Below are 9,411 nucleotides of genomic sequence, written 5' to 3' on the forward strand. Positions count from 1 at the left end.
CCTGTGAAAAAAACATGCCGGAACCAATGTTAAAACGTTACTTGCAGTCTTTTGGCTACCTGGTGGAATCACATTTTGTAGAATGCTATTTATGAAGTCAATTCTATTTATCTGATATTACTTATAGCGTTTAACCACTATTAGTGGCTGTAAGAATGCCAGTGTAGTCTTACTGCATAGATGTTCACATGTGGCTAGGCCTTCTTCTGTACTCCGTCATTCACCATCCACTAATACAGGACTACTGCGCCTTTAAGAAGCCCCCACCATTTCACAACAGGGGGGGCGTGAGCAGAATCCAGGAACAGCGATTGAAAAAAAAAAAGATCCACCAGTGGACCGTTTCAAGTTCCCCCTAGGCTGAAACCCTGCCTGATTTGTGGGCAATGTTGGGGATGTAGAAAAAAGGAAACCGGAGCAAAGAACACTAACTGGGTAGCTATGGAGATAGTAGGTTTTCCTTGTAGCTTTCTTTGACAGGTGTCGGACTGTGGGATAAAACAAAAGTAACGAAACAGCCTGCAGTATGTACGCCAAGGGGAAAGGAGCAGTGGTCCCTTCCGATAGCCAAGCAAGGGAGAAGTAAGTAAAATATTGCACTGTCACAACACCAAAGACCAGGTTAGCCAGTTTGCCAAATCTCACTGAGTTAGCTAGCTAGCTATGGAGCTAGCTGACTGGGTAGGCTACATCAACACTTGCTTTTTGCCACAATGTCAAAAGTGTTATGTTATTATATGCGTTCTTATCAATGTTTGATGATTGTTTTGTAAAGTTGACCTCAGATTCTCTAGCATCCTGCAATAGCGAACAGTTGCTAGGGACGACCACCCCAAGCTACATGGCTAGTTTTACCCAGTTGTTCCTTCTACTACAAGCTTAAACTACCATTAATTCCGAACGTAGATAGTTTTGTGTTTTTGGTCGAAATTGTTGCAAAGTCTGTGTTGCAAGTACCTTTGCATAATGGGCTCCACTTGATATGCTTTGGTGGGGATCAGAATCCCTCATCATACCTATCCGATTGTTAGGAACAATGCATGAGCATTGGCTTATGCCTTGGCTATGTAGCTGAAAACGTGTGACCAATATGCCCAACAGTCGCAGGTGCTTCAGATATGATACCAAACTTTTGGGCGTTGTTACAAAGTATCAAATACCCTGTAATGACCTTCCAAAAAACTAACTAATGGAAAATGTTTCGTTACATTGTGTCTTTAGTCGTAAGCGAGCTCAAGCAATGCTAACAAGCCAGCCAGCTAGATAGCCCGCGAGACGCCTGGGAACTTTGGTCCATAGTTTTTGGTACTGTTCGTTCCTGTGTCGGACTATAAGTTATAACACACATTTATAAGCAGCATGTTTAGACTGAGCTGTTTAGTTTTCCCAACGGTCATGTTTCGGTCGTTTTGCTTAGAAACACACGTAGGCAGTGGTAGCTGTACAGCGGCAGCCCACCTATCCCTTTGTCTACCGAACAGCAACCGATGCCTGTTGTTCAAGTAGCTGAGTGATTGTCGCCGCACTTTACTTCTTTTGTTGTCAAACTGCGAAGCATAACTAGGATAGTTGTTTCTTCTCGCCTAACCCACTTTCTGTTAAACATTTTGCGAAGTATTTCGAGTAAAAGTTTGGGTCACTTTGCCCACCTTTTATTAGAAACACACGTGATGATTAGTCGGCACATACACTGGCAATGCATAGGAGCTTTAATGTATCTAACTGATTTGGGGTCAGTGTTGGAAGAACTGAGCCGAAGTATAACTTTCATTTAATTCGGGGTCCATTGGTCCTCCTTGGTTTTGAATGAACCACAAATGAAAGGTAGTCAGTGTGCAAATGAATGTGTAGGCTATGCTTGGTGAACATGGTCTAAGGTAGACAAATGAAGAACATATAAGAGGGAGTGATGGACCCTGAACGAAACAGAGGTGCTCTGTCTCAACATTTTGATTGAAGTTGCCGATCTAAACAGCTGATAGGCTTACTACAGAGGCACCAACCCCTGAACCTTTCAACTACAGCTCATTAGTTCAAACTGAAGAGACGTAGTTGTCCGAGCCCTCATCACTGACTCTTCTTTTTCCTCCACTTTACTTCCATATCTCTCCGTTCATCTTGTCCTCCCTCCTCCTCCCTTTATCTCCCCTCTCCCTAACCCCATGTCTTCGTTTTCTCTGCTCGCTTGTCTTATCTCCTCATGTCCTTCTTCTCCTCCTCTCTTTACTCCTGTTCACCATCCCCTCCTCTTCTCTTGGTCACCATCCATTGCTTTAGTGTTGAATTATTGACTCAGACTGAAGCAGTCGCTCTCAGCTCCGTGCAGCTTCGAGCACAGGGTGTGTGTGCGTGCGTTCATGTGTGTGTGTGTCGGTGGGCCGACTCATCCATGTTTAAAGAGGGGTTTTGTCGGCCGCCTCGGGCGGGCTGTCAGGTGTGCTGGTGCTGTACATCAGGGAGATTCCTCTCATCTCACCTCACCCTGTGGGGTCCCACGGCAGCCTGCAGGTCTGAGGCGTGTGTGTGTGTGTGTGTGTGTGTGTGTGTGTGTGCGCTGTGTCATCGCAGACGCTGGGTGCGTCTGTCCCGTCCCGTTGCAAGCGTGCCATCGCTGTCCCATTGCCATGTGTAGCATAAGTGGTGGTTACGTTTAGACTGCAGGAGAAGTGGTGTCTGTGTGAGTGATTGAAGAGAGTTACAGTGCGTCTTCAGAGAGAGAGAGAGAGAGAGAGAGAGACTGGGTCTATCTAGCCTTTTTATATGTTGTCCTGTCAGACTGGAAGAGGACAGGGTACAGAGACAAGTTTAGGCTCGTTGTCTGTTCGTCTGCATGTTCCAGTCTTCCCCAGTAACATGGGAACAAGCGGGTGTAACCCTGGCCAGGTTACACTCTGTCGGACACGCAGTGGTAGTTGACTATCCTGTCCGTACTCCTTTTCCCTCTCCTCCCCCACCTTCTGCTCCTTCCTCCTCTCTATGAGCCAGAGAGTTTTAATAATGCAGCAGGCCAGGTGCATGCAGCCCCCTCACAACACGCACACCCACACACACACACACACACATAAAGATAAAAATTTCATCAGTGTCCTTGTGTGGGAAGAGGGGTTGGGGGTGGGGTGGTCAAATCTGCAGTTTGATCCTGCAAACCTCAGACACAACCTGATCTGCAGCCCCCACTCCACTCCTAACTCCTCCGTCTGGACGGTCAGTCACTGCAGCTGACCAGAAGGCCCTTGTGAGGCGCCTGGTACGGCAGGTGTCGACGCCGAGCCACGTTTGTGTGTCTTCTCACATACCTATGGAGAGACTGGCCCGTGCTCCCACCAGAGGCTAAAGAGAGCTCAGTGACCTCCAAATTGCTGGGCGCCCTGTAAAGTGGTCCTATTGCCCTGGATAGAGTGGTCAAGCAGGAGTCGGCGCGTGGCTCCGACTGACCGACGGGTTGGCGAGGAGCGGAGCGGAGCAGTTGGTCTTCTCGCCCCCTTGAAGAGCTGTGGTCGTCTTGGGAGGTTTCATCTGCTCCAGCCGGGTACGCTGGCTACAGTTGTAGCTTCCCATTAAGTAGGCTGGTCGTTTAGTTGGGCAGACGGGAGCGTGTCTGTCCTCGTGTCTCTGTGTGTGTGAGACACGCTCTGGGCTGCCGGTCTCTAAAGTGTAGCTAGGGTGGGTCACATGTTGTGTTTTTCTGGTCAAAAGTGTTGTATTTGTGTGTGTGCTGAAGGGGCGTGTGGTTGTATCAGCTCTTATCAGTGATAGACTGCTGGATAAGGGGGAACACCCCTCAACTATTTCTTTCACTACTTGGTGGGACACTGGGACAGCACACTGTGCACCTTCACGCTCCACACAGTGCAGTCTGCAGCTGTGTGGAGTTTCCACTGCACTGGTGAGGATGTCAGTAGTGTGTGTATGTGTGTGTGTGTGTGTGTGTGTGTGTCTTGACCAAATCCTCATCAAAGTGCTTCAGACTTTTTTTAAATTCTTGTCCCGTCATTCACCTTTCATCTTTAGTGACACGCAGTAGCCGATCTATGAGTTTGTGTGCGTGTGTGTGTGTGTACGTATGAAGTGAACCACCTAGCAGGGTTGTCCCAGCCACTTGTTCCATCGATCAGTCTAATTGATGATGACAGGGTGGCTCAGAACCAGCGTCCCCAATGTGAAGTGTAGGGGCTTCTCCGAGGAAAGTCCTCGACGCACTATCACTCCGTTCATACACCATCAGCGGCTGTCAAACAGTGCCGAGGTCTGACCTGTGACAGCTTGATGCATGTTATTTACACGAAGATATGTCCACCACGAGAATCTCTACCAGTGTGTCCCCCCGGTTCTGCTCGAGTCCTTCGTCGTAAGTCATTTAGTTGATAAGGCCGCCACATGAGCGGGATGGGAGCGAGCTGAGGCTGACGTGTGGTGGTCTTGTTCTCCGTCTCCAGGTTAGCGCTGTACGTGTACGAATACCTGCTCCACGTGGGAGCACAGAAGTCTGCACAGACCTTCCTGTCCGAGGTGAGTCACTCTTTCCCCGGGGGGGGGGGGGCAAAACAAAACACGGGACTGTGTGTGTTTATTCCCGTCTTTTTGTCTGTCACTGACTGCACGGCTGTCGTGCTCGGCGTCGAAAGAGACGCATTAGCAATGGGTTAGGCTACGCAAAATGGGCCCGCCCGGCGTATGTCGTAGGAGGAGCCGCGCGACACGCAGGAGTTAGCGGAGCGCCGGCCTCGCCTGTCCCTCCCACAAAGACGCAGGCGCAGAGAGGTGGACGGGAGCACCGGGAGAGGAGGGAGATGGCTAGCAGAGGTGCCCGAGATGTGTATCTGTGCCTCAGAGGGCATTGACAGTAGAGAGACGGACTGATTATGTGTTCTTAACCTCCGGACCCGCAGACATAATCCTCTCTCTTTCGGCGGCCGCTGGAACTCTCCTCTCCAATACTTTAGCTCTGGCTCTCCTCGTCCTCTCCCCCTCCGTTAGCTATTGAGATGTGGGGGAAAAGCAAGCCCTCCAATTAAAAGGCAGAACAGCTGCAGATTTAAAGTATTTGATTTTGGGTGCATGCAGGATATCAATTAAAAAATATATAATATATATATATTAAACATCTGCTTTTTTATATATTTTTTGTTTCCAATCTTAGATTCGATGGGAGAAGAACATTACATTAGGGGAGCCCCCTGGATTCCTACATTCATGGTGGTGGTAAGTAAATCATTCTTATTGTCATGTTGTGTGTCGTTTCCATGTGGGCCTATGTAGAATGTTGGGCGGTCTGTGGCCTAGTTATGACCACGGCTTCAGTCAGAACAGTCCTGACTGCAGGCCCAGAGCCCTGTGTTCCAGTGGACACAGCATCCCTCCCATGCCCGCTACTGTGTGACCAAGACTTCAGGGTCGACTAGCCTCGCTCCGAGGGCACGACCCCCCCCCCCTCCTCTCCACCCCCCCTCCCCCCTCTCCTCCAGCCCCCAGCCCCCCACCCCCCCTCTCCCCCCCCCCCCCCCCACCATCCCCTCCCCTGAAACAATAGATCCAGATGGTTAGGGAAAGGCCTCTCCCCCATCCCCCCATCCCTCACCCTTTCGTCACCCTTTGTCCTCCCCCCTTTCCCCTTTGTTCGTGCGCGAGACTCCTCGCAGATTAACCCGTTGCATTCCAGGTTCCTTTGTGCTCCTCCCGCCCCCCCTCCCCTGCTGCTTTTGACAGTATGGAGATGGAGCCTGCAGGGGCTGCTGCCTCGCTAATCACTTGTCTCTCCGCTCTGCGCCTCCACTTAACTTAACCGGGTCTGACCCTCGCGTTTTAGTTTGGATCATCGTGGTTATAATGCCTCAGCCCTAGCTATCGATCACTGGGATCAGCTATGTGTGTGTGTGTATCAGCGTTTGTCGGGGCCTTTTAAAATGCCTCTGATAGCCGATTAGGCCTCTCGTTAGCTGTGGCCTTATTTCACAGGGCTTTATAGCACTTCCATTAAATCAATACACAAAGACCTTTCGCTGATTCAATTACGGCCTCTCAGACAGGTACCACTGCCCGCTGAGGCAATTAGTGAGTTCTGTCTTTTTGGGTGCATGTGCGTGCGTGCATGTGTTAAGTTGACGCACTTGTCTGTTGGAGCGTGCCAAGTGTCTGCCCCCCCCCCCCCCCCCCCTGCCATCCCAAGTCAATTACATGAAGTCATGGATTGTGTCTGTGCGGGCACAAACATTGCCCCTGCGCCATCTCTGCTAAAAGACCCCAAAGTGTGTGCGAGAGTCTAGTTGGGGATTGTGGCTGATTGGAGCAAGAGTGTGTGTGTGTGTGTGTGAATGACGTTGAAGTGGCAGATGCTGTGGCAGTGCTGTACGATATCTAACATCGTGGCTGCCTCTCTTCTCTTGCAGTGTATTCTGGGATTTGTATTGCGCTGCCCCGGACCGAAGGGAGACCTGCGAGCACTCCAGCGAGGCCAAGGCCTTCCATGATTATGTAAGTGACAGGCCTCGCAGCCAATGGTGCATCTGGATGGTGGGGATGGGCGGGACAGTGTTTTCTTGGCTTCCAATCAGTATTCTATTCACACAAGGATGTGTGTCTGTCTGTGTGTTGTGTTGTTTTGGGATTTTGTGTGTCAGTGTCTGCAACTGTGTTTGTGTGAATCTGTCCATGTGTAGCGCTTTTTGGACTCCTGGCCTAAGACTGTGTGTGCGTTGTGTGTAGTGTGGAGAGATAATGGAATAGAGTTCTAATCCGCTAATCCCGGCACTGGGCCGGGGCTAAGCCAGGGATTTTGAGTGTGGGGGGGGGGGGGGAGGCGGAGGCGTTGCGTGTGTGTGTGTGTTTGTTCGTGCGTGGATTTTGGGGATACCAGTTCTGGCAGTCAGCCCAGAGAGAGGGCCTTTCACACCCTCTGTGCCAGAGCACTAGGTAACAGTGTGTGTGTGTGTGTGTGATGATGTTTCCTTGCTACCCCCTCATGGTACTGGGATGGTGTGAATGGTGGAAGCAGCAATATGGGAGGAGGAGGGGGGGGGATAGGGGGTTGGGCCGACTGTCCCGTTCTGTTTAGCTCTCTAGATCCTATTGGTGTCCGCCAATAAAAAAAGAACCCGATTTGATGGAAGGACTAACCCGGTTTTCACAGACTTTGTGGCTGCGTTCGCTCTCTTACAAGGTTGATTAGTCTTTTAGTCTGTCTGATCTTTTTAGCCTTTTCTCTCTCACTTCTTTGACTTCCACTCTTTACCAGGCATCACTCGCTTTCCCCTCCTCTGTTCACCACCTCCTCCTCCCAAATCCCCTCTCCTTTTTTCTTTCTGCACCCATCCCATGTCTCCTCTCTCCTCCCATGTCTCCTCTCTCCTCCCATGTCTCCTCTCTCCTCCCTTGTCTCCTCTCTCCTCTCTTGTCTCCTCTCTCCTCCCATGTCTCCTCTCTCCTCCCATGTCTCCTCTCTCCTCCCATGTCTCCTCTCTCCTCCCTTGTCTCCTCTCTCCTCCCATGTCTCCTCTCTCCTCCCTTGTCTCCTCTCTCCTCCCTTGTCTCCTCTCTCCTCCCTTGTGTCCTCTCTCCTCCCTTGTCTCCTCTCTCCTCCCTTGTGTCCTCTCTCCTCCCTTGTGTCCTCTCTCCTCTCTCCTCCCATGTCTCCTCTCTCCTCCCTTGTCTCCTCTCTCCTCCCTTGTCTCCTCTCTCCTCCCTTGTCTCCTCTCTCCTCCCTTGTCTCCTCTCTCCTCCCTTGTGTCCTCTCTCCTCTCTCCTCCCATGTCTCCTCTCTCCTCCCTTGTCTCCTCTCTCCTCCCTTGTCTCCTCTCTCCTCCCTTGTCTCCTCTCTCCTCCCTTGTCTCCTCTCTCCTCTCTCCTCCCATGTCTCCTCTCTCCTCCCTTGTCTCCTCTCTCCTCCCTTGTCTCCTCTCTCCTCCCATGTCTCCTCTCTCCTCCCTGTCTTCTCCCACCTCTGCTCCCTGGAGAAGATTGATGGGCCAATGTGGTTCTTTACCCAGGGTGCTCTCTGGTAAGCAGTGCGGAGGGAGGAGTGTGGACAGAGCAGTGTGGACGGCACCATGGCCCAGGATGGTCACATGTGGGGTATACCCGGTACTAACCAGCGATTTCTCTCTCTTTCTTTGCCTCTTCTTGACCTCCCTCGTTCGTCCTTTCTTTCCTCTGTAGACTATTGGCTGAAGTATGCGTTCTGTCTGCAGCGTGTTGGTCATGTCCTCGACTGGCAGACTGTGTGTGTGTGTATGTGTGATAGTCTGTCTGGTTCATTGGTCCTGTCTTGGCTGCCGTTCTGGAGGGGAGAGCCAGTCTCAAGTACCAGCTGTGTGTGGATGTGCCTCAAACATGATGACATGAGAGGCAGTGGTGTCCTGTTGCTCTGGACCCAAACCATGTTGTTGGGGACTTCTCAGAGAAATGAGCTTGTGAGCTATTTCCCCTCCACCATCCTAGTCTCCTTCAGTTTCCCTAGTCTCTCTACCTCCCCTCTCTCCTCTCTTTCTGCCTCCTCCGTCTGCAGGTCAAGGAGACAGTGAGGAGGTACACATCACTGAGAAGCACAATGTTTCTTCGCTGTCCAACCCAACTCTCTCTCTCTCTCTCTCTCTCTCTCTCTCTCTCTCTCTCTCTCTCTCTCTCTCCTCCCTTGTCTCCTCTCCTCTCTCCTCCCATGTCTCCTCTCTCCTCCCTTGTCTCTCTCTCTCTCTCTCTCTCTCTCTCTCTCTCTCTCTCTCTCTCTCTGTGTGTGTGTCTGTCTTTTTTCCCTGTGAAAGGTACCAGGCGGAGGTCAATAATGTGTTGAGCACCATTGATCAGCTTGGGCGTCGCGCTGGGGGAGGAGGGAGGGAGGAAAGAGATTGCCGAGGTGTGTCAGAACCAGAGAGGGCGAGAGAGCAGACGATCAATGCCATTTAGGCCCGGCCTTTGCGTGGCACCGGCCAATCAACATGTTCACCGGTTGTTTTTCTGCTAAATTATGAATGGTTGTGGATTCTAATGGAGCTGCCAGGCAGTTGGGGAACGCTCATCCCAGTCTGCCGTGTTCCTCAACTGCGACGAGGGGAGCTCTTCATTCCACAACTCTGGAGTGTTATGGAGCTAGTCCCAGACCCCCCACCCCTTCCTTTTATATACACACACACACACACACACACGTATACACACACACACACGTATACACACACGCTCGTGTGCACACACACACGTATGTAGCCGAGAAGATCAGGCGAGTTTGAGCAACATGGGAGAAAACATTCCTTCTGTCCTTCATTCGAGCCGGGTGATTTATACCCTGGTGAACTACTGGTTAGTGGGCACTACTGGCCGGTGAATGATAACCTGAGTGGGGTTGAGGACCATGTGAAGCGTGCTGGATGGTTTTCCTGTTCTGGGCTCGATTCCTCCTGCTCTGGGTTAATCTCCATATTCCCC

At 51.1% G+C, this 9,411-nt stretch overlaps 1 protein-coding gene across 1 annotated transcript in view; it reads left to right on the forward strand.

The window, feature by feature from the left end:
• Positions 1-341: 341 nt before the first annotated feature.
• zgc:110158 (uncharacterized protein LOC553590 homolog) overlaps positions 342-9,411 on the forward strand; it is a 19,773-nt gene continuing 10,703 nt past the window's right edge. The window contains 4 exon segments of the mRNA XM_062470304.1: positions 342-582; positions 4,437-4,509; positions 5,141-5,202; positions 6,387-6,471. Of these exon segments, the coding sequence (XP_062326288.1) occupies positions 527-582; positions 4,437-4,509; positions 5,141-5,202; positions 6,387-6,471 (276 nt within the window). The 5' untranslated portion in view covers positions 342-526.

Source organism: Osmerus eperlanus, chromosome 9 (genome assembly GCF_963692335.1).
Source record: "Osmerus eperlanus chromosome 9, fOsmEpe2.1, whole genome shotgun sequence".
Lineage (NCBI taxonomy): Eukaryota > Metazoa > Chordata > Actinopteri > Osmeriformes > Osmeridae > Osmerus > Osmerus eperlanus.